The sequence below is a fragment of the Callithrix jacchus genome, chromosome 17 (genome assembly GCF_049354715.1).
Source record: "Callithrix jacchus isolate 240 chromosome 17, calJac240_pri, whole genome shotgun sequence".
In the NCBI taxonomy this organism is placed as follows: Eukaryota; Metazoa; Chordata; class Mammalia; order Primates; family Cebidae; genus Callithrix; species Callithrix jacchus.
Window position 1 is genome coordinate 53,482,937 of NC_133518.1, and position 26,054 is coordinate 53,508,990.

Genomic DNA, 26,054 nt, shown 5'->3' on the forward strand with positions numbered 1-26,054 from the left:
TCTTTCACCCATTTCCTTGTTGTAGCCTTCCTCCAGGGTAATTTTAAAATTATTAAACTGGGTACTTATTCTGGCTCATAAATCAGAAGCTGAAAAATGAGACATCTCATCAAAGTATGCAAAAGTATTATTTCAGCAGCAAAGTTTCTTCATGGAATATTTACCACTCAGATCTACCTATGGTTGGTCCACTAGCTGAACTTTTATTCACCTGTAAACCTCTTTATAATCTGTTCCCCACTTTTCCACCCAACCAGAAAGAAGCTTCATGAGACCTTGTCTGTTGAGTGTAATAATCCCAGGAACCTAAAAGTGCTTAACACATAGCAGTCATTCAATCAGTATGTCTAATGAAAGCATGAATGTATGCCACTCCCTTCTTTCATCTCTTCCTTTCTTCCATAGGTCCATCTATCCATATGTTTACCACCTGCTTAATAGAAGGCACTGTGTTAGTTACAACGGGAGACATAGAAATAGAGCCTAGTCTGGCAGGCACGTAAAGAGCCTGGCTGGGAGTCACGAGTAACCCAACAGTAAAGGAGCTAGAGTCAGGCTCTGGAAGGGCTTTCAGGACAGGTTGAGAAATCAGGGAATCATAGAAGCCAAGTGCTAACTAGAACTTAGAGCCTGTCCGAAAAACCTATGCTGACAGATGTCCTAGAATCTGTACTGCCTGTATGGCAGCCATGAGCCACACGTGGCTTTTGAGTACTTGAAATGTAGTGTGACTGAGGAACTGAAATTTAATTGTAATTAAATAACCACACATAGCGGGTAGCCTCTGTATTGGCCAGCACACAAAGGGGGCTGTTTCAAACAATCTTATTTTACAGGGATGTTGTGAAAAAAGCTTTGGATCCAAAAACATTCTTAAATTCTAGCCCCTAGCTGAGCAGCTTTGGGCAAATCACTTAAGTAGAGCGACCCTTGTTTCTCCAGGTGTAAAGTGGGAATGAAAAATAACTCCTGTTGTGAGCAACAACTAAAGTCCACTAGACTAATTACCATGGTGCTCTGTTGGATACAGATGAGGAAACTGACATGCATAGAGGTGAAGGTCAATGGCAGAGCTGGACCTGGAACTATAACCCAGCTGTTCTGAGACCGAGTTCAGTGTTACTGCCATTGCTAGATTTTTATTCAGGACACTATGGAGAACGATCAGTATATTTGGAGTAAGAAAGTGAGATGATAAATATACTATCAGAAGCATCTGGAAATGGATATAGAACTACAGGAACACAGATGGCTTGAGGCAGGCAGGACAGCTAATGAATGAGAGCCTGGCACACAGCAGGCTCTTCATAAATATTTGTAGGATGAATTTGCATGAAAGCTGGTGGTATAAAAAGAGAGACACTTCTCAATGCTAATAAACTTAAGCAATTAGCTGAATTAGAGTCAAGGGAAGTGATATGATTCGGATGTCTGTCTCCTCCAAATCTCAGTTTGAAATGGACTTCCAGTGTTGGAGGTGGGCCTAGTTAGAGGTGTTTGAGTCATGGGGTGGATCCCTCATGAATAGCTTGGTGCTGTCCTTGTGGTTACGAGTGAGTTCTCGCTCTTAGTTCATGTGAGAGCTGGTTGTTTAAAAGAGCCTGGAACCTTCTCTCCTCTCTCTTGCTCCCTCTCTTGCCGTGTGATGTTTTCCTGCTCTCCCTTCATCTTCCACCATGAGTAAAAGCTTCCTGAGGCCTCACTAGATGCTGCTGCCATGTTTGTACAGTCTGCAGAACTGTGAGCCAAATAAACATCTTTTCTTTATAAATTACCCAGTCTCAGCTATTCCTTTATAGCAATGCATTGTAGAGTAATACAGGAGGATTGAAGAGAACTTCATAACGTTGAAATCAAAACAGTGGCAATATACATTGGTGTCCATTTCTTATTTTTACCAGCTGTAAAATCTGACCTCTCAAAAAAAAAAAAATCAGTATTTAGAAAATGAGTATAGTCAAAGAGATAAAACAAATTTAAAAAGTTATTTCACCTCTGTCACACACATATAAAAACATACTTTTTCTTTCACCTATAAAGAGAGATAAGTGTAAAGAAACATAAAAACAACAAAGAAAATCATGCCATTCATGTCACAGACTCCAAAGCCTCCATGCATTATATACTGTATGTCTGGGCTTCTGAAATTCAAATTCCAACATATCTTAGTTCACTTCCATCAGTGCTATCAGAGATGTAGAAAGTTGACCAACAAACACATCTACCAAGAACAGCAGCCATGGCTAAATTTCACTGCAAATAGAATTTTCTCACACATCCCTTCATTTTTGCTCTTCCCAGTATGTATATATGTGTACATATTTACACATACACACACGCACACATTTTTGAGACAGGGTCTCACTGTCACCCAGCCTGGAGTGGAGTGTTGCCATCATAGCTAACTGCAGCCCTGATCTGATCTTCCTGCCTCAGCCTCCCGAATAGCTGGGACTACAGATGTGTTCCTCCACACCTAATTGTTTTATTTTTGGAGAGCTGAGGCCTCACTATGTTGCCCAGGCTGGTCTTGAACTCGAGCTCAAGCAGTCTTGCCTTGACCTCCCAAAGTGCTGGGATTACAGGAGTGAGCTATCCCCGCTTCATAGCATTTCCTTATTATCTTCCAGACTGAGCATTGTAAACTCAAATTCCCCAAAGTGATAATTGTATGCATAGAACATGGCTCCACTGATCATGGGAAGGGCATTCTTTTTTGAGTCTGAAGCACGCTGTTTTCATGGTCTTATCTTTACTGGTCTCTTCCCCATGCCCTTCACACCTGCCCTCTTTTCCACTGGGTCCTTTGTTTTCTCTTATGGCAGGTTTAGTTACTGTCCTCTTCCTCCCCATCTTTGTTAAGAAAAAAATTGTTAAATTAGTTAAGTACTTGTATAGCAGGATATCGCTATCTTTTTTCCCTTCTCAATTATTTTTATTCTCAAAAAGTTAAATATTGGCTGGGCGCGGTGGCTCAAGCCTGTAATCCCAGCACTTTGGGAGGCCGAGGCGGGTGGATCACGAGGTCAAGAGATCGAGACCATCCTGGTCAACTTGGTGAGACCCCGTCTCTACTAAAAATACAAAAAATTAACTGGGCATGGTGGCACGTGCCTGTAATCCCAGCTACTCAGGAGGCTGAGGCAGGAGAATTGCCTGAACCCAGGAGGCGGAGGTTGCGGTCAGCCGAGATTGTGCCATTGCATTCCAGCCTGGGTAACGAGCGAAACTCCGTCTCAAAAAAAAAAAAAAAAAAAAGTTGATTAATACCATATCTTTGAATTTCCATTTTTCACTGTGTTAGATGTAGGAGTCTGTACTTGAAATCCTTTTTTTGAGACAGGGTCTTGCTCTGTTGCCCAGGCTGGAGTGTAGTAGAGTAATCTCAGCTCACTGCAACCTCCAACTTCCACCTCCCGGTTTCAAGCTATTCTCCTGCCTCAGCCTCCCAAGCAGCTGGGATTACAGGTAAAGCCCACCACCACACCTAAGTTTTTATATTTTTAGTAGAGAGGAGGTTTCACCATGTTGGCTAAGCTGGTCTTGAACTCCTGACCTCAAGTGATCTGCCTGCCTTAGCCTCCCAAAGTACTAGGATTACAGGCATGAGCAACCATGCCCAGCAATAATCATTTAATAAGAATCATTTGATTACTCAGTTTGGGAATTATAAGACTTTGTTTCTCTTTATCCTACTCTCTATTGTTCAAATAATTATTTGCTAATATGTAACTCCAACAGTAGGTTGTCAAGACAAAGAAGAATGACATCGTCTATTTTGCAACTTGTGTTCAACTCCACAGTAAAGTTTGTGGAAAGACAAATGTGACAAATTCTAGATAAAGTGAGGTGGGACAAATTGTAGTTCTCTATGATCAGATTTCTCTATCTATGCAAGTATTCAAGAGTCAGCCACGCTGCATTTACCAGTTGACTGGATGCACTGGAGTAGAAAATGCAGACAAGATTATTATTTCCAGAATTATTTTACATTTTGTGTGTCTAGAAAACTACTTTGGAAATTAGAATTATAACAGATGTATTATTCATATGACATTAGTAGTTGTGTCCATTTTTACAATTCAGTTGTTCTGGCTCTGGCCTGTCAGGGCTTTAAAGTCTGGCACAGGTTCCTCCCTGGCTGGATGAAACAATAAACAGGTGGCTTTCTGCCTTTATTGTTTCTGAGCAGATCTAAGTGCTTATACGAAGAGGCTACTCTGCTCTTGCACCCTCACGGGCCATCTGTCTCCTTGGTAGCTTGTGGTTTGATTCAGCTCCTTCCTTTTCTATCTGATAAGCACCAGCTTCTACATGTATTTCTCACAATCTCACAGCAGAATGGCCTAATTCCTATGCAAGTCATTCTGAGGCATTGATAGTGGTCTTTATGCCCAGACCTCTTGCCTAGCAGGTATTCTCATCTCCCTTAATCCTGGGTGTTCAATTCTGCCTCACTTCTCTTGAATGGCTCAGGCAGGAAGTTTCAGAAGCAGCTGTGTGGCTCTTAACTTTTGATTAGAGTCTTTGGTCACTTAGAGGCGGCCTGGGTTATTCAGACAGTGGTATGGATTTCCTGTCTCAATTCCTTGATGCCCCAGCCATTTGCTGACATTTCACCATTTCACATACATAGGAGAAGCTGAGCACTCGGTTTATCTGGGGTAGTGTGGCGAAAGAGGAAGAAACTTCCTGTCCAAAAGCACTGTAGAGCCCCTCCTCCCACTTATATTTCTCTGCAAACAGAAAGCTATCAAAAATGCCTTTTAATTGCATAGGTTGGCTCCCACATGTATCCTTGTAGCAGTGATGGCTGGCTACATATGTGGAGAGCCAAAGGCAAAATGCAATAAAAGCGGGGAACAAAGCTTTCTTCCTTATGCAGTCTCTCCATCTACTATGAAAGTTTCTATTCGCTATTCGGTATGCTTCCCCATTCCCTTTACTTGGTGTGTGGCCAGCAGTTGAGTTTCTCCTCCCAATAGCCAAGAGTTGAGCCAGGCATCTCCCCTTCCCTTGGCTGGCCATCCCAACCTACAGCAGAGGGGTGGTCCTCTGGAGTAGGGATGTCCAGCCTTTTGGTTTCCCTGGGCAACTGGAAGAAGAATTGCCTTGGACCACACATAAAATACACAAACACTAACAACAGCTGATGAGCTTTAAAAAAAAATAAATAAATACATCTCATGTTTTAAGAAAATTCACAAATTTGTATTGGGTCACATTCAAAGCTGTCCTGAGCCTCATGCAGCCTGAAGTTCACAGATTGGACAAGCTTACTCTAGAGCGTTGCAGCCTCTTGGCTGGGACGTGCTGGGAGCCTAGATGTAGGTGGGCAAAAGGCAAATGCAGTGTGGCACTGCCAGCCTGGGGTGGATGGCTGCTACTTTCCCCGTGCCAAGACTGTGGGAGTGTAACTGACCCTAAGCCTCCGAGTCTAGGGGAGGGTGTGGTGGGGTAACCCTAGGGAGCTGGAAGGTACACAGGGGTCTGTGAGAACCAGTCCCGGGGAAGTGGCGGGAGGTGGATTGGCAAGTGAACAAGGCTCCAGGCCCTGACTCCCCAACACCAATTCCCCAACACTTTATTATCCCATTGGACTTCACTATAAAACTCCAATTCAAAAATAACATTAATAGTGACTGCAGAACACTAAACCCCAAGTGCTGTGCACTACTGAGCACCCAGGCCCTGTGCAAGCTAACCAGCTTGTAGCACTTAGCCTGACTTGGAGAAAACACCACTTTAACACCAGCTTTAATGAACCCTCCATGCCAAAGATGCTGTCCTAGGCAAGAGTCACATGCTCAGCATCCCATCTAAGTCCCTTTTCCAAGCTGCCAGATACCTGCAGCAGGGGGAGCCCTGCTCTTCTTGGACTTACTTCACGGGCTTGTTTTAGGCTTGACTTCAGGAGTTATTTGCTGCTGGACAGTTCCCCTGGGCAAGTTAAGTAAGAGATTCCAGGTGGAGGCTTCTCAGAGGTGTATTAGGAGTGCCTCCTTGGCCTTGATCACCACACGGAAATGCACACACCACACAATAAAAGTAGGCACTCTGCTAAAGTTATCTTCTTAAGTGTGGGTCCCAGGTGCTGGTGCACATTTGATTGTGGTTGGTGGCTGGGTAATGTATATGTGTGTTTGTACAGAATAATTTATCACAGAAAGACACTCCTGTTTGATTTCACTTATTTCTAATTTTTAAAAAGCAATATTCATATGTGCTAAAGATACAATATATATGCACATTCTTAAATTTTGAAAGAACTGACTTTTGCCTTTGTTGATATTCTCTTTTATAGCTTAATGGTTTAAAAAATTAAGTTCTCTTTACATGACTTCCTTTGGACATAGTCTGTTTTTTTGTTTTTGTTTTTCAAATATATAACACCTTCAGGTCAATGCTCAGCTCATGAGCTTTTTGAATTAAAACAACTTTCCTCACATGAGAATTAAGATGATAAAATTTCCTAAATCATGACTTTTGGTGCATCCTACCAGTTTTGACATATCACATTTTGATTGTTATACAATTCTAAGTATTTTTAAGTTTTCACTAACATTTTTTGTCCCATCATTCAGAAAGGTGACTTTAAAATGTATAAGTTTTTAAAATATTGTAATTAATTTCTAATTTAATTGCATTGTGGTCAGGCAATGTGGACTGTATGACACCAATTCTCAGAGATTTATTGATACTTGCTTTGTAAGTTAGAAGTTGCACAAGGAACACCTGTAAACACTCCACACCTTGAGTTAATAGTTGTTAATATTCCATATGTTCTCCAGATGAATGTCTAATTTTTCTGTTCAGGGCTTGCATGTGTCTGTTAAATCATTTGTTACTTACATTTAAATCTTTTATATCATACTAATTTTTGTCTGCTTTACCTATTATTCAAACTAGTGTACTGAAATCTCAAATTTTGATGATGTTTCAGTGACAATTTCTCCTTGTGGTTTTTCAGTTTCTCCTTTGTATATTTTTTAATTTTATGATGTTCATCAATTTAAAATTGTTTTATCTTCCTCATAAATTGAACACTTGTTCATCATGCAGTCATCCTCTTTGTCCCTAACGAAATGGTTTTATTTAAAAGTATATCTTATCTGATATAAACATAGTATTCTACCTTTATTTTTTAGATATGTGCCTGGTATGTTTTTTCCATCATTTTACTTTCTGCCGCTCCATTTCCTTATATTGTGGATGTGTCTCTTGAAAGCAGTTGAACTTGGATTTTAATTTGTTTTAAAATCAAATCCATCAATCTCTTCTTGTAACTGGCAGGTCTGATCCATGTACTTTTGTGATCACTCATATGTTTAAATGGACTTGCTTCTGCTGTCTTACTTTATGTCTTCTACCTTTTTTTTTTGCTTTTTTAAGGAAACTTTTTTTTCTTGGCTTTTTATTTTTTAACAATATTTATTACATTGTTGTTTTTTATCCTATTTTCCCTCACTAGATTTTTGGTAGTTACTTTCTATTTTTCTTTTTCATTTGTGCCCTTAAAATTTGTACTGCATTTTTAAAGTATCTCAAGTTTTTCAATAGCCAAACCTGTAGCACAAATGATACAAGCTCCTAGAATCTTTTAACTCCATTTATCTTCCTGTGACTTATATTTTTATTGCCCTCCTTTTTTAGTATTACCTTTCTTTCCTTAAAGTTCAAGTCTTCATTTTTTAATAATACAGGATTATCTTTTCTCATATTTAAATCAAAAATACTTATTAATATTTATAGTCTTAGAACTGTCTTCTGTTAAAACCACCAGGTGAAATGTTTTATTTTCATAGCTTTGTTAACAAGTATAGCTTTTTTGTAATCCCCCAAGTTAGATATATTACTTAAAAATACATTTGTTTGGGCCAGATGCAGTGGCTCATGCCTGTAAACCCAGCAGTTTGGGAGATAAGGCAGGTGGAACACCTGTGGCCAGGAGCTTGAGACCAGCCTGGCCAACATGGTGAAACTCGGTCTCTCCTAAAAAATATAAAAAAAAAAAAATTACAGGTGTGGTGGTGCACGCCTGTAATCCCAGCAGATATGGGAGGCAGAGGCAGGAAAATTGCTTGAATCTGGGAGGTGGAGGTTGCAGTGAGCCAAGATCATGCCATTGTATGCCTGCCTGGGTGACAGAGTGAGAGTCTGTTTCACAAAAAAGAAAACAAAAAATTTAAGTAAATACAAATTATATTATTTACTATTGCCTCTTGCATCTCATTCCCTCCTTCTGTGGTCATTTTTTATTTTTCTTGAATACATACTTTTGAAGTTTCTTAAGTAAAGACTTTTTTTGTAGTAAACTATTGTTTTGTAAAATCTAAATTCTCATAAGATAGTTTTTCTAAGTTGACAAAATTTTCTTCCACTAGTTCATTCAATAGTTTTGTGTTTTCACTGTTATAAATGATAAATCACCTACCAGCCTAACTATAATTTATTTGTAGATGATCTGGCCTTTTTGGCCGCTTTTAAGTTTTGTCTTGGTGTCCTGTATTTACCCATACTGTGCCCAACTGCTGCTTTCTATTTATCTTGCCTGTTATATCTTTTTTCTTCATTTGTGAATTCATGTCATTCATAAGTTCTAGAAAATGATCATCTCTTTATGTCTTTGAATATTGACTCTCATTATTTCTTTTTTTTTTGAGACAGAGTTTTTCGCTCTTGTTACCCAGGCTGGAGTGCAATGGCGCGATCTCGGCTCACCACAACCTCCGCCTCCTGGTTCAGGCAATTCTCCTGCCTCAGCCTCCCGAGTAGCCAGGATTACAGGCACGTGCCACCATGCCCAGCTAATTTTTTGTATTTGTAGTAGAGACGGGGTTTCACCATGTTGACCAGGATGCTCTCGATCTCTTGACCTCGTGATCCATCGCCTCGGCCTCCCAAAGTGCTGGGATTACAGGCTTGAGCCACCGCGCCCGGCAACTCTCATTATTTCTATCTTATCTTTCCAATTAGATACAGGTTAGATCTTTCCATTTCATTTTGTCTCTAAAACTCTTGATCATCTCTGCGTTCTATTTCAGCATTTTTTATAGTTCATTATCCTTCTCTTCAGACACATTTAGTACTCTGTTTACTCTTTCACTAAGTTTTACAAGTTTTGTTTTAAATTGTGAAATTCAAAGAAAATTAGAATGAGCAGAACCATAAATACCTGTGTATCTTTCACCTGTATTCTCTGTTACTTTTTTTTTTTTTTTTTTTTTTTTGAGACAGAGTTTTCGCTCTTGTTACCCAGGCTGGAGTGCAATGGCGTGATCTCGGCTCACCGCAACCTCTGCCTCCTGGGTTCAGGCAATTCTCCTGTCCCAGCCTCCTGAGTAGCTGGGATTACAGGCACGCGCCACCATGCCCAGCTAATTTTTTGTATTTTTAGTAGAGACGGGGTTTCACCATGTTGACCTGGATGGTCTCGATCTCTTGACCTCATGATCCACCCACCTCGGCCTCCCAAAGTGCTGGGATTACAGGCTTGAGCCATGGCGCCCAGCCTAAACTGTTACTATCTTGCTACTCTATGTGTATATATGTATATAATGTACATGTATATTCACACACACGTACCCTATCCTACTTCCCTTTAGGAAAACCATCAGAAGGCAGGCTGCAGCCCACATCATATATGTTACTCTTAAGTACATCAGCATACCTATCTCAAGAACAAAGACATTCTCCTATAAAAACATGATACTATTATCACATACGAGGATATTCACATAATATCATCCAACATTGTTCATACTCACATTTTCCCGATTGTTCCCCAAATGTCATTTCTATTAGCTTTTTTCCAATCTTAGATCGAATTAAGGTTCACACAATTACATCTGACCATTTTATCTCATTAGTGTCTCCCATTCTGTCACAGCACCCCATGTCCCTCTCTTCTTCATGATATGAAACCTATAAACAGTGTAGGCAAGGTGTTCTGAAAAACATTCTAGATTCTGGACTCATCCAGTGGTTTACACATTATTAGACTTGAATCAAACATCCTATCTGAGGTCCAGCAAGATGCTCACGGAAGTAATGTTGCATACCTCCCACTGCATCCCCTTGGGAGGCACGTAACACCAGATCTCCCCATGTAAAGGCAATCTGGAAATGTAAACATTTTCCTGTTTGTAATTAGTAACTAGCATGTGAGTAGTTCTGCAAGACTTGTTTAAACAGCCTGTTCTTCAACGACCTCATGTTCCTCAACAACACATTGTTTTGGCACTCTGTCATGATCAAATATTTGTTATTAACATTGTTATTACATTGTGAACCACAAACTGGGGATTATCTAATTCTACCATTCCTTCTACATGTATTAGCTAGCATTGTTGTATAAAGAATCACCTTTTCTCTCTTCCTTTATTTTGGGGGGTATCTATATAAACTCGTGAATTTTAAAAATTCAAAGTGTTACAATTCATTATATTTATACTTTCTAACATTCAACTTACTCAAAATTAGGCCAGTGGGAATCCCATCAAGACATTTCCTTTGTTCTTTTCAAAAGACATTGTTGGTTTTTAATGATTTTCTTGCTTTTTGGCATAGCACGTTTTTCCAGCTGCAGTCTAAAATCAGGACTTTCTCTAAGAAACTCTGGTTCCTTTTCAAGGTAGTTAGAAACCACAATGTGGTCATGAGGCATGCTCACTGTCATTGGGGTGTCCCATTTGGGTGTTTTATTTCAACACTTAGATTTTCCATTTTAAAAAACAATTTGTCAGATCAATGTGGTCATTTAAAGCAACTTCAGCAAGGTCTCAGGATACAAAATCAATGTGCAAAAATCACAAGCATTCTTATATACCAATAACAGAGAGCCAAATCAAGAGTGAACTCCCATTCACAATTGCTACAAAGAGAATAAAATACCTAGGAATACAACTAACAAAGGATGTAAAGGACCTCTTCAAGGAGAACTACAAACCACTGCTCAACGAAATAAGAGAGGACACAAACAGATGGAGAAACATTCCATGCTCATGGTTAGGAAGAATCAATATCGTGAAAATGGCCATACCACCCAAAGTAATCTATAGATTCAACACTATCCCCATCAAGCTACCAATGACCTTCTTCACAGAACTGGAAAAAACCACTTTAAACTTCATATGGAATCACAAAACCCTGCACAGCCAAGACAATCCCAAGCAAAAAGAAAAAGGTGGAGGCATCATGCTGCTGGACTTCAAACTATACTACAAGGCTACAGTAATCAAAACAGCATGGTATTGGTACCAAAACAGAGACATAAACCAATAGAACAGAACAGAGACTCCAGAAGAAACAGCACACATCTACAACCATCTGATCTTCAACAAACCCGGCAAAAACAAGCAATGGGGAAAGGACTCCATGTTTAATAAATGGTGTTGGGAAAACTGGCTAGCAATGTGCAGAAAGCAGAAATTGGACCCCTACCTGTCACCTTACACTAAAATTAACTCCAGATGGATCAAAGATTTAAACATAAAACCTAACACCATAAAAACACTAGAAGAAAATACAGGCAAACCATCCAGGACATAAGCATAGGCAAGAACTTCATGACTAAAATACCAAAAGCAATGGCAACAAAAGCCAGGATAGACAAATGGGACCTAAGTAAACTCCAGAGCTTCTGTACAGCAAAAGAAATCATCATTAGAGTGAATCGGCAACTAACAGAATGGGAAAAAAATTTTTGCAATCTACCAATCTGACAAAGGGCTAATATCCAGAATCTACAAAGAACTAAAACAGATATACAAGAAAAAAACAACCCCATTCAAAAGTGGACAAAGGATATGAACAGATACTTTTCAAAAGAGGACATATATGAGGCCAACAAATATGAAAAAATGCTCATCATCACTAGTCGTTAGAGAAATGCACATCAAAAGCACACAGATATCTCACGCCAGTTAGAATGGTGATCATTAAAAAATCTGGAGACAACAGATATGGGAGAGGATGTGGAGAAATAGGAACACTCTTACATGTTGGTGGGAGTGTAAGTTAGTTCAACCATTGTGGAAGACAGTGTGGCTATTTCTCAAGAATCTAGAAATAGAAATTCCATTTGACCCAGCAATCCCACTACTGGGTATATATCCAAAGGATTATAAATCGTTCTACTATAGAGACACATGCACACGAATGTTAATTGCAGCCCTGTGTAATAGCAAACACCTGGAACCAACCCAAATGCTCATCAATGATAGACTGGACAAAGAAAATGTGGTACATATACACCATGGAATACTATGCAGCCATAAAAAACGAGTTTGTGTCCTTTGTAGGGACTTGGATGAATCTGGAAACCATTATTCTCATCAAACTGACACAAGAACAGAAAGCCAACCATCATATGTTCTCACTCATAGGTGGGTGTTGAACAACAAAAACACATGGACTCAGGGAGAGGAGCATCACACACTGGGGATGGTTGAGGGGCTAGGGGAGAGACAGCGGTGGGTGGGGAGGAATAACATAGGGAGAAATGCCAGATATAGTATGCACCTAAAGTAAGAGAAATAAAAAATAATAAAGTGAATCAATTTAATTTAAAAAGTTATCTCTTGTGCCTTTGAACTATATTTTAATATCACATAGCAATAGATTTTTGTCTGAATATGATGAAGAAGGACGAAAAGGAAGAGGAGGAAAATAGAGATAAGAAAGGTAGGGGGCATTTTCATTTATCAAGTAATACCAAGCAGACAATACCTTCGGAACAGTGGTGGGGGTTGCTTTGGATCTGTAGAGAGAAGTCTATTGCACTTTATTTTGAAGTTTATTGGTGGATATTTGTTGATTGCACCTAGAAAAGAAAAGTCTGTGATGAGTCTTTTATTCATGACTGTTAACGTTACTGCAATCTGATCAGTATACAAAGTGCCATTTTACTGTTTTAAGTAGTCATCAAGAAAAACACCAACTAAGGTAGTCACATGAAATGAAAGCAGATTTCTCGGGAATCTTTAAAACTGACTTTAGAAAACACATCCCTTCTGAATTTGTAGGTGAATTCAACTAACTTTTCAGTAAGATCCTCTTAGCTGCTAAACTGGGCCAACCATTAGAGGAGGTATCATGAGCCAGTTCTAATGATCTGGCTTTTAATTGATATGAACAAGAGTAGCTAATTATTTGCTCCTTTGAAATATCAAAAATGTAAAGGAAAAAAGACCTTTTCTTTGTGGTCTTTGAATCACTAACAACAGTAACATCAGCACTAACATCTTGGGTTCAGTTCATTAGTGGCTCATTTCATTTGGAGGCGAATTAATTTTTCATCACAATAAAGCATGCCTTTTTATATCATGTAAACATCCAAAAGCCATTTTTGATGGGAATTCTTAAAAATGTATTATGTATTTCTTTGAAGTATTAAATAAAATAGATTTGCTAAGCACAACTAGATCTTTTCCTGCTAACCCAGGGTCATCCTAAGTAGCAGATTTGTCCTGGGCTGCGATTCAACACCATCTCCAGAGCCGCTGTTGTAGGTAGGACTGTGCGTGCTAGACCAAATGGCGTAAGTGATGCTATCCTTACTGTGCACCTGATTTTTAAATTTTATCTGTGTTAAGTTTGTCAGTAGTTTTGTTTCTCTTAGAAAATATGTTGATTTTGATGTGGACTGTGCTTGATAGCCAACTCTATTATAGCAGTATATATATATATATATATATATACTTTTTTTTTTTGAGACGGAGTTTCACTCTTGTTACCCAGGCTGGAGTGCAATGGCGCGATCTCCGCTCACCGCAACCTCCGCCTCCTGGGTTCAGCCAATTCTCCTGCCTCAGCCTCCTGAGTAGCTGGGATTACAGGCACGCGCCACCATGCCCAGCTAATTTTTTGTATCTTTAGTAGAGACGGGGTTTCACCATGTTGACCAGGATGGTCTCGATATCTTGACCTTGTGATCCACCCGCCTCGGCCTCCCAAACTGCTGGGATTACAGGCGTGAGCCACCGCGCCCGGCCTATAGCAGTATATTTAAATAAGAGCCACAAAGCGAGGGAGCAAGACCAGAAGACCCAGAAGGGCAGTCAGTAGCCAAGACTGTTTCAGTCGCTCCTTGATATCCAGCATCAGAACAGTGGGTGGCTCAGAGCAGTTCCCTAATAAATATACGTTAATGTTGAACGCATTACTGCAAGTCTGTGGGCCTGCTATGGAAGCAAGCATGTAGACTTGAACATGATTATGCAAAGTTTTTCTTGACTTGTACTTTTATAGTTACATTTTAAAGATTGGAGATTTATAGATATCTAAGTTCCAGAAGGATGGTGTATAATTTCATCAAGGTTGTAGTTTTCCCAAAGTACTTTATGTATCTCTCATGTTCCCCAAGTACTTTTTTCTTAAAACATCTTTTTACCTTTCCTCAGTTGGCGGGGGGTAGGTGATGCCATTTATCTAATAACCTAATTTGACTAATTGCTCATGGAACACTACCATGAATTTTGGAGGAATAGGGAAGGAAATTCCATTGTAAGACTTCCTCCAACTTTTTGCCTGATGAGAGCTTCTTTACAAATTTATCAGTCTTTCGAGGTTTACTTTTATTTTACCCCTACAAATGCCTTATGATATCTTTCTTCATTCAGAATGACCCCATCCCCAGTTTTCTCCCCGCTCAGCTCTTCTTTCTGGTTTCTATTCCAGAATACATCCATGTAAATTTCATTCTGGGAGCTCACTGTTCCCATCCAAGTGTTTCTCAAGCCATAATATAGATATCAGTCACCTGGGGATCTTTATAAAATGCAGATTCTGGTTCAGAATGATTGGGCTGGGTCCCCAGATTCTACATTCTAACAAGCTCCCAAGTGACACTGGTACTACTGGTCCTCGAGTCAGTTTGAATAGTAGAGGATATACTATCAGCCCAACAATAATCTCCAATGCTCCTTAGACCTCACCCTGCACTGGTAAGTCGGTGTCTCTATAAGCTTTAACTGGGCTTGCTCCGTCATATCAGAGGCACATCTGAGATACAATCAAGACCTCACTTGAGCTACACTGGGTACTCTTTTACCTGTGTGTTCATTTCTCTCTATCTGGACTCCAAGAGATCATTTACCAAGAAAACATTTGCAAATCCTACCAAGTGCTTTTCACCCTTCAGAATCATATTAGAATATAGCTTTTTATCCATCCTGCTGCATTCAAAATGGATTGCATATGGATTTCATTCCAAAATGGATTACTCTAAGAAATGCAGCCGTGTTTATTTTTTATTGGGCATCAGTTACACTAATTACTGACATCATAAAAAGTGCCATTAACAAGTCTAAGAAAGTTCTGCAAGGCTGTATTTTTTATTCTGACAGGTAAAATCTCCTAACACTTCAAACTCTGCCTCAGGAACTTGTGAAAGAAAAGCCAAGAAGTGTTTAATTTTTCTCTGGCTCTCTTTTTTGGTGACGTTACAGATGAAACTTTCCATCAAAGCAGAGTGTGCTAAGGTTACATGGCAAGGATTTCTACTTTGTAGCTAAAGTCCGGGCTGTGCCTTTGCACCCCCGGCATGCACTGCTTCAGAAGACAGCTGCTTGTTATGATTGCTTCTCCATAGGAACCAGAGGCATAAAAAAAAAATGAGTCAGAAAACAAAATGCGTAGGAATCAGAGATTTCCTCCCTTTTACCATCCGTCATTATATATTTTCCTTTCTGACCCTGAAGTGCCCTTGAAGACAAACAAGAGGTTTCCAAGAATCCATGTTAGCTCATCAACTTTTTTTTTTTTTTTAAGGAATACCAAGTATATTCTTAATGTGCAGAGAAGAATAGATTTTATGACTTACGCCTGATTGAGTTTATAAAGGACTTCACAAACTTCACACCATAACTGCGGTCTGGTTTATGAATTCGGCCAAGCTGAACCAGATGGTGATCCAAAGGGTGACTGGCGAGATCCTCCAGTTCCTTATCATCCCAAGTAGGGCCAAGGGAAAACACAAATAGGGCATACCCCTGACATTTGGCTCGCAAGGATTCCTTCTTTAAGATTTCCCCATCTAAATGGCTGGTTTCCCCAGCAGATATCACAAATATGACTTTGTTTTTTCTCAGATTGGGTGTACTTAAAAAGACATTGTCCAGAGTCCACTGTAAGGCATGACCAATGAAAGCATCTCCGTTTAGTTGTTTAACTGACTCCTTCACGTGCCTCTTCATGAGGCGCTTACTGCTGTAGGTGGTAAGATTGAACTCAGCTCTGACTGGACTCTTCTGAGTGTTGGGCAGAAAGTCACGGGGAGCATGGCTCAATAGGGCCACCCGGTCTCCAGTGATAGAAGTCTCCGGCTCTGGGGTGATTTCAAAGTAATCTAATAGTGTTCCCAGGAAGGCTCTGATGTCTTCAAATTCGGCACTTCCCATGTGCCGGGAACCATCCAGAAGGAAAGCAGCATCTATGTAAGACTGCACAGGGGGTGGTCTGGCTTGGTCACAAGCGGCATCTGGCTTGCATACATCTGTGAACCAAAAGTCGCTTTGGGTTACTAAGTAGAAATAGAAAGAAAAGGGACGATAGCATCTCAAATATTTTGACATCTGGAAACTGGATAGTCCTTGATGTTAAAATAGTGACTAAATAATATGAATAACAGGAGGATTTCTTAGGACATGGTTTGCATCTGTCTCCCAAAAGTGCAGCTTTTATACCCAGCCTGTGTCTTGGACTCCATTTGCTAATGCTATCAGACTCTTAAAGATTAGGCTGTTTTCAAAGAAGTTTAATCTTGGCTGTGTCCCAAGTTTGTATCATTTGAAGTGGACAATTTATCTCATGCATGCAAGGGTATACTGTATCACAACATAACAGTGACTGATTGCTCTAGATCTTAAATATACAGGTTAGACCAATGGCCCTTATCGTTATGCTCAGATGTTCTACTATGAAGGAGTGCTATAAAAGTAAAAGTGAAAAAAGCAATCTTTTATTTCAATTTAAGTAAGTTTATAACTCAGTGTCTATCTATGAGTGATCCTTAAGGACAAAGCTCATCTTTGCATCTCATAGTGCTCATTAGTTGAAAACTCAATACATGTTTGTTAAATGAATATTGGATATTAATGGCCTTTCCTAAATGAGATCATTTTATAAATATGCATATCTCATTTAACAAAAGAATGCATAGTAATAAAAACAGAGGGGATTTTATTGAATATGACCACAATGAATATTCAGAGGAATAAAAAAATGGAAATGGAAGGATCTTAGAGGTCATTTAATCTTGTAATTTTACAGAAGAAACTGTGGCCAGGAGAGTAAAATAATTTTGGCAAAGGACACACCAGTATTTCTAGAAGTTTCTATATATGAAGTCAGTGTTTTATTGTTAAGAGATGAGGCCAGGTGGTATAGTAGTGGGGAGGCCCATTGGCCTGAGAGCTGGGATGCTTGGGTTTTGGTCTTGTTTCAGGAACAAGCTGTGTGCCCCTCACCAAGTCACCACTGGGCCTCAATTCAGCATAGTTCTGCAAAATTAGGTGGTAGGACCAGACTCACCTAGAGACCCTTTTTAGGACTGAAATTTTGTAATCCTAGTAATGGTTGATGGTTGAGTATAAAAATAGCCTCTTTAAAAACCAAAGATAAGAAAGAGAAATGGAGTAACATGAGTATGGACAGCTGGTACTAGATATATAGGAATGGACCATGAATAAAATCTATTAGATGAAAGATTAATAACCAGCGTGCTGATCCTAGGGGATAATGTAACAAAATTCTCACTTCAGTCTGGTTCATGGACTCAATAAAGATGTGACTTTGGATAAGTTATGGTTCCCTTACTGAAATTTACTAAAATTTTATGGCCCTGTAAAATAGTCAAATGATAGAACAGTCACCTGTGTGCAAAGCAGTTTCTAAAATCAGGGACAGCAGGCTGCCCATTTGCTCAGTTTTGTAGGATTTTTAATTGCAGGAAACAACAGCCAAAATATATTTTATTATATGCCTAAGAGACAAAACAAGGGTTTAAGCCAAGAAATGAAGCCAAAATCTATCCCCAGTCTCTCATGTGCAACTTCTGACTATGCAACGTACCAGCACACTGTTGTAAGTGACATGTTTGAAAGAGCAACTGAGAATACATAGGGTGGAATGTATCTCCCACAGAATGTAAAGCACTTTAATTGCTTTGAGTGAGACTGCCAGTGCCTGAATCAATTCTGTGCAGTCAAGAGAAAGAGAGGGAAAGGGGAAATTTTATTAGAGGAGAGCAGAGGGGAAGACAGAAAGAAGAGGGGTTCTAGAAGACCGGACACCCTACTTCTCCCTCAGGATTACTACTTTCCTCATTTAGGTCATTTATATGGCAGGCATTTGCATCTCACTGATACATGTGAGTAAAGAGAAAAATCAAGCAATTTCTACAGGCTCAAATGGAGAGGTCCGGGGAGCAGAAGAATGAGACATCTGTTCTTCATAAACTGCAGATGGTTTAGAGTCAGCCTTTTTGGGTTTGATATGGCTGTGGAGCCCTGAGCAAACTGCTATCCCTCTCTAAGCTTTATTTTCCTCATCTGTAACATGGGACTCATAGTAGTTCAAATGTTTTAGGGTGATTGTAAAGACAGAATGACATAATTCCTATAAAGTGATTAAAACAGTGCTTGGAACATAAGCACACTAGTTTAAGTATTAACTGTCATTATCACCATCATTGACATTACATGAATTAGAATAGTGCATGGCTTATAGAATGCTTTGTATCCCTCAGTGGTTACAGCCACCAATGATCCCAGTGGCTTCCACTGTCTTCGTAATTATTAGAACACTCAAATGGAAGGTAAGAGTCCAGTTTTCTAGTTAGACGTATACATTATGTATAAAACATTACAAATAAATCAACACTGTAAATTTTTCTGATGCTTAATATTTGGGAGTCTATGAAGCCTCTTTTCAATGAGAAATGCATGCATTTCTGCTATTTTCCACTTTGACTGTACTATAAAATTTCCCCAAGTAGGTAGGAGGGTGCTGAATTGCTTTCAAGCATTTCTTTGGGGCTGTGAACATTTTGAGATTTAGAAAACACATAAATACACTTTATAGCATAAAACTTGGCAATGAAATAGGCTAACTTTTTCTAAGAATCATTACTGTTTCCTATAAGCTGCATTATGTAGAAAGGCCTGGAATGCAACTTTTTGCTGGGATATATAGGAGGAGATGATGCTTGCTGAGCTCAGAGGATTCATCTGTGGAAGAAGTGTGACAGGGTGTGCCCAGAGCCCCAGAGAGGTCCTCCCAAGGCCGTAAGTATCCCCGCTGACAAGTTCCAGTTGCCCCGGCCAATGGTGACTCAACATGCTTAACAGGCCTGACCAAATTATTTTCTCTCTGTGGGTCTTACCATAGCAGAAAGTGCACCGCTGGATTCTCTCTAATGCTGGTATGTAGTCAGTCCCTGAAGGAACCACTATTACTTGAAATGTGCCAGTGTCGTCAATCTACAAGAAGCAGAAGCAACAGAGAGAACAGCTTAGTGGGTAGGGCTGCAAGAACCTCTTAGAACTACAGAGAACTGACATCTGGAGATAGTAACACCGCTCCTTCTAAGAAGGTACTGGGGAGGCACAGCATGTAAGCATGGCTAGGAGCTCTGCCTGGGTTTAAACCTTGGGTCTCAATTTAGCTACATGACAAGTGATTTTGCATGTTTCTTCATCTGCAAAATGAGAGTACTACTACCTCCTAATAGGACTACTGTGAGCATTAAATGAGTTGATATTTGTAAAGCACTTACTGGCACAGATTGGGTACAATACGGGTGGTTAATGACCATGAAACATTTTCATATCTATGACTGTAGCAATACAGTGAGCTCTCATGCTTATCATCCCCATTTTGCAGATGGGGAAACTGAAGCTCAATGCAAGGTTAAAAGGACTGATCACAAGACACTGAAGACACTTAAGGAAGAGTATCAGAGACCTCCTCTTCCCCTAAATCCCAGAGACCCATGTAAAATCACAGGCTGCCCTTTAGAAACTATCTTCGGATTTCTACTATAAACTAGGCATTGAAGCTCTCTCTGAAATACACTCAGATCTACATCCACGCAGCTCTCTGAACAACTCCCAACCCTTTCCCAACTTGGCCCTGTTGTTAGTAACCCACTTGGGGAGTTTGAAAGTTGAGAACAGGGGGGAAGATAAGGAGGCTCCAAATAAGAATTGTGAGCTTGGCTAATTGACCCAGAGATCACTGATAATTAAGGAAAAACTGTAGGCAGGATCCTATCTAATTCCTAAGAGATGAGTCAGATGATATCTTAGCTTTCCCGTGACTGGATGCCAACTTCCCTCTTTCTCTGGGAACATCCCCTGCCACCATAATTAATCCACAGAGATAGAACGTCAGTAACTCTGTCTCCAACCAGAGCCAACTGGACTAGATATGGTGTTAATTAAATTTGGCCTGAGGACACCTCTGTACTTTGAGTTCACTGGTAACCAACTGCAGCCTAACTTAGTAGATACTAACTGAAAACCTATCTTAGGAGTATGTTGTTTTTTACAAATAGCCAAGTATTCGCCAATCATAGCAGCTGCGCTTCAGTTAGTCACAAGTGTCCAACTGATTGGACCACGTTCCAATGAGGCAAAGGCCAGGCTGTCATCAATCAAGCTGTTTCTGTACCTCACTTCCATCTTCATTCACAAACACTGCCTGCCACATTGTGAAATGCAGCTCTCTGAACCTCTTCTTTCTGCTTTTGAGGGCGGCTCGATTTGATGGTAGCGGCGGCCCCTGTGCAATGGCCACTGCCATGATGCTGCCTGCAGCGGAGGATGTGCAACTGGGGCTGTGCACTCCATGGAGCCCTGGGAGGAAGGAACAGGTGGAAGCCCCATGCCCTTCTGAGATGGCAGGACAAGAGCCTTCTGCTCCTCGGGTGCAGCTGCGGCCACCCAGCTGTGGCTCCAGACCTAGGCATCTCTGGGCCCTTGGGCCCTGGTCATGGCTGTGGGCCCAAGCGTTTCTGTGCTTTTGAGGGTCCAGGACACTCCCTGCTCCCACCACTCAGAAATGCCTGCTCCCACTACCTAGCTTCTCCTTGCTCCAGCACCTGCTCTGATCTTGGAGAAAAGCTGAGGCTGAGCCTGGGCACTGTTGCAACCCAGCCAGGCATGCACATCTTGGGGCAGTGCTGACATGCCAGCCTTGCTGCCTCAGCCCCCTCCAGACTTTGGGTGCTAACAAGCACGGGAGGGAGGCTGAGGGGAGTGCTGAGGGCAGCTTGGTGCTGGCCTGCAGGCGCCCCTCAGTGCCAACAGCCTGGGCTCCAGTGGATGACAGAAGGAGGCAGACAGCCTCCTGTATGGAAAGGGGCAGGTCCTTGGTGAAATCCAACCTTCAAGCCAGGGATGGCGGAGCCTGGGGCCTGGGCTGACAGACCAAAATGAAAACTTACCGTGCTTTTTCCTGCCTGCCCATGGCCTCCCGTGAGCCAGTCAGCACTTCCTCCCCTCTGAAAACCCATAAAAACCCTGGACTCAAGGATACTCAAGGAGGCCACCAGATGACCAGTTGCAGAGAGGACCTACCCACCCCAGGGTCTCCTCTCGGCTGATAGCTGGACACTCATCAGGACACCCTACCTACAGAGAGGACCTACCCACTGGAGGTCTCCTCTGAGCTGTTCTGTCACTCAGTAAAGCTGCTCTTCACCTTGTTCTCCCTCCACTTACCTATATACCTCATTCTTCCAAGATGCAGGACAAGAACCCAGGACCCACCAAATAGTGGGGCTAAAGGAGTTATAACACAAACAGAGCTGAAACATGACCCTTACTTGCCACGTTTTGGGTGACAACAAGGTGAGAAGAGAGGAGAAAAGAGCTTGGCCCTTTGGGGAACCCAGACCTAGGAGCACCCTGAGCCGGGGCTGTGACACCCTCTCTGGGGCTCTGCAGTTCCTGGCATCTCCAAGCTTCCAGGTGCCACCGTGTCCCCCAGTGCCAGCTGTGGAAGCTGCTTGGGGTACATCTGGTCCAGCCACAGCCTCACAGGGAGCTGCCCACCTTGGTACCCCACACTTGCTTGTTCACATGCCCCTTGCTGCTCCACACTTGGCTTGTCCTTGGCAGGTGTGAGATTCAGGCTGGTAGCATGAGCCAAGCACAACCCTCCAGGCTGAATGGGTGCAACAAGCTTTAGTAGGCCTGAGTAAAAACTTAGGCAAAGGCACCACTGGCCACAGAGGTTTCCAGCTGGTAAAGCAGCACCCCAGGGATCCCATGACCGATTTATGAATTGCTCTTAGTGCAAATAACCTCTGCAAAATTTAACTTGCCTAAGGTTTTTAACACTTTGATATCACAAATGGGATCCAAAGTAGACTTCCAGTGACTCCCAGGAGCACCCAGTGACCAGATAAAAGTACCTGCCTCGTTCAGTGCCCATTGATCTCTCACAGCAACTGGCTGGGATCACATGCGGGTTCTCTTTGATTCAAGCTCCACAAACGTGTTCTGAGCTCTTCAAGTTTGAATATGTTTTATATTGGACTGGGTCCAAGACCAGATTGGATTCTATAACTAATAGGATTGCATCCAATTAGAGGCCTCAGATGTCTGACTGGGTCAGGCAGAAGCTAGACTGGGTCCAGCAGGCTGGTAAGATTAAAGAAGACAGAGAAGAGTGGGTTCATCTGGACTCAAGGAGTCTCCCCTCTGAGAACCTATTCTCTTCTAAAGAAATGGATGAACCTTACCAAAAACTAGCAGTTACAGTGGACATAGTGGGAAAGATTAAACCCAAACAGAACTTCTTATCTATGGGGCACTTTGGAGGGTAAAAAGGGGATCCTGAATACCTCAGGAACAATGGGCAATATCACCCATTAGTAGTCATTATTCTGGAGGTCACGAGATACACAACTCCCCCAACGACTCCTGCGGATAACATCACTACTGTAGAACCTAAGAGTGGCCTTTTGAGACGTCTTTTCAGGTTGTTTCGCATTTCTGGTAACTAATGGCTCCACCTGAGCCCATCAACCACTCCTCTGGCCCCACCCAGGAGTGGCTCAGAGTGTATGAAGACAATTTTCTACACTCCTATGATTGCACCTCCAATCCATCAGCAGCAAGCACCATTGCCTAACCACCCCCTTCTTCCCCCAAACTATCCTTGAAAAACCTTAGCCTCCAAATTTTCAGGGAGACTGATTTGAGTAATAATAAAACCCCGGTCTCCTGTTCAGCTGGCTCTGCATTAATTAAGCTCTTTTTCTATTGCAATTCCCTATCTTGCTAAATCAGCTCTATGTGGGCAGTAGGCAAAATGAATCTACTGGGAGGTTACATGAGCCCAGGGTAAAAGCAGAGGCTGCTTATCTGAACTCAGGACCAGAGGACACCTGGGCTCCAGATACTTATAATGAACTCTACTTAGTTTATGAATATGGGTAGACCTAAGCTAGCTAAAATTGGTTTTTGTGATCTGTAAAAGTCGTCTTAACTATATACCAGGAGGAATAGTTAGTCTGCATTATTAATAGCTATTAAGAGGTGTCTCCGTGCAATGTTTTAAGTGAATCATGCCTTCACTCCATCTGGATTGTGGTAAATGACTGGACACCAAACCCAATGTCAGTTCAGACAGCACAGCTCAGACTAGCTGTGGGGGCCAAGAGCTTTCTTATTGCCGACTATCAGGATCCAGAAAAAAAAAAAAAATCACAGAACGTTTGATCTAGAAGAAATCTTAGGAATCATGTCATCTAACCCACCATTTTAAGGATGAGCCAAGTGAGCCCCAGAAGGGGTGGATTATGGAAGGCTCCAGTTTAAGTTTTGCTTTCCCCAAACAAGACGTGGCTGCACAGGTACTGCGTTTCACGCTGGACTACTTAACTCCCAGATGGATCAAGATTTAGAAAAGTCATGGTAGGTAAGAAACCAACTAGAGTTTTTAAATGTGGACCCACAGTAAAAATGCATTGTGTCATGACAGTTTCAAGTTCTGTTCTTAAAAAATAGTGGACAACAGTTTAAATGCAGGTAAAGCACAATGGAAGAGAATGGATATAAGAAAGAAAAAGGTGGCAAACAGAACAAGTAACGTAATTACTCTTCTGTAATGTCAGACATGGGGTTTTAACTGATTTTCATTTATGACTCTGTTTCGCCCTTCCAGAAAACCCTGCTTGCTTTCAACTTCCAATGTCAGGGTGGGCCTTTTGGTTTTCCAGTTTGTTCCTATATCCTCAGAGCCTAGGACAGTACCTGGTATATAAAATGAGGCATTCACTAAACATCTGTTGAACGAAACTTGGGAGCAATTCTGACTTCATCGCTAACTCCCTAGCAAGTCTGAGTTCCTGAGCTTGTTATAAAGCAATGTGGTCCTTGCTGTGTTTATTATCTCTGAATCTGACTTGCTGATATCTGAACGAGAAGAGGCGCCTCTCCGTGAGAAACGTATCACTGGGTTTATCAACCTTTATCCCAGCATTAGGCATCTCACACATCATTAAACCTTTTCTTTCTATATCTGTTGCAAAGAACTGCTCTTTGTTGAGCTCTTCTTCATTCAACATTAGTTTACTATCTGATATATGGCATGGACCAATAACCAAGAAGAACAGAAGATACTGTTCCCATCTCTACACATCAGCAATGAGGAGAAATTAACATTAATCAGATAATCACATATAAGTTGGAGTGTTGGGGGCCAATGCTACTTACATTTGAGGGGGTCATTATCAAGAACTTTAAACCTTCATTGGTGCTCTTTTGGGATGAAAAGGAGTAAAGAGTTTCTAGATGATTCGGGCAGAATTGAGAAACGACATTCATCAATTTCTAGGTGAGACTGAACATTCAAGTTTAAAACACCAAGTACATTTTCACAAGTTACATGTTGGGCACACACCCTTGAGTGCAACTGTGTCCGTTTAAGTTTCCAGCACAATTTGCATCAGGAGAGAAAGTCGTCTCCTTTCATGACTAAATAAAACCCAAGGGATGAGGGAATTACAAGGACTCTAAGTAACCAAAATCGCTTACAGAATGGTTTAGCTTCTGCTGCTTCTCAGAGCAGCTACATTTGCATAGCCCGGCCCCACTCTTTTCTACTTTATGTGTATTTCCTTGTCTGAACCTGACCCATCAGCCTTTCATTTGCATAATTCTGAGAGTTAGTTCAATGATGGTATAAATAATAGCAGTTTCAGCTCCTTTACAACCTAAATTTTATTATTAAACAAATTTTAGTTCAAGATCAAGCAATTGAATGCTCATAATTAAAGCAAAACCTATCATTCTTGAGTGTTTACTACGTACTGGGCACTAATGCACAGTGTTGCATCAATTAATCGCCACACCAACTCCAGGAACTGAATACTTACTGCTTTCCATATTTTACAGATGAGAAATGTATTTCAACTCTGTTATGCTTATTTCAACACTTTCACAGAAAATCACAGAGCAGTGGAAACGGCCTCAAAAGGCACTTTTAGCCTCTAGCCTAGGAAAAATAGAAGTCACCCTCCACGGTGAGTGACCGCCCCTATAAAAGACCTGCAGAAAAAGGTAACGTCTTGACTACCTGCATTAGGCCATTTAATCCATGCCCAGTAAACCGACATTGCCTTCAAAAGTTCTTTTTTAAAACCTAAAGTTTCCTACTGCTGTCACCCCTAGTTTCTCTAACAAGAGATTTTGTGAAGTTGGCGTTCAGCTGGCTAATTTTCTCCAGTAATACTTTTTTCATATGCTTGAAGGCAATGATTCAGTTGTTTCTTTTAAATAAAGTAATTTTTAAAAGGTTGGACTTTTTATTTAAGTTGAAATTTCCAGTGCCTCTTTGCTGCTTGCTCCGTGGGCCCCTCTTCATGGTTTCTGTTCTGGAGAACAGAACACCATCTGGGGCCAACAGGCCGACTGGAAGGACCCTTTGCTGGGCCCAGGAGGTCCGCAGTGACGAAGCCCTGCCACTAAGCTACTACCGACAGATGCTTTAAAGTTATCCTCAGTTGTCTTAATCCCAGGTGATTCATTTGGGAATGGAAC

General features: G+C 41.2%; 2 protein-coding genes across 2 annotated transcripts in view; one reads left to right on the top strand and one right to left on the bottom strand.

The window, feature by feature from the left end:
• Positions 1-12,573, top strand: part of PIK3R4 (phosphoinositide-3-kinase regulatory subunit 4) — an 85,351-nt gene extending 72,778 nt beyond the window's left edge. Inside the window, exon 20 of the mRNA XM_054247176.2 lies at positions 8,668-12,573. Within this exon, the coding sequence (XP_054103151.1) occupies positions 8,668-8,775 (108 nt within the window). The 3' untranslated portion in view covers positions 8,776-12,573. The remainder of the gene's footprint in view (positions 1-8,667) is intronic.
• COL6A6 (collagen type VI alpha 6 chain) overlaps positions 1-26,054 on the bottom strand; it is a 154,553-nt gene that overhangs the window by 3,894 nt on the left and 124,605 nt on the right. Inside the window, exons 35-37 of the mRNA XM_002759687.6 lie at positions 19,385-19,481; positions 15,824-16,495; positions 12,730-12,823 (exon numbers count right to left, since the gene is read on the bottom strand). Coding sequence (XP_002759733.5) covers positions 12,730-12,823; positions 15,824-16,495; positions 19,385-19,481 — 863 coding nt within the window. The remainder of the gene's footprint in view (positions 1-12,729; positions 12,824-15,823; positions 16,496-19,384; positions 19,482-26,054) is intronic.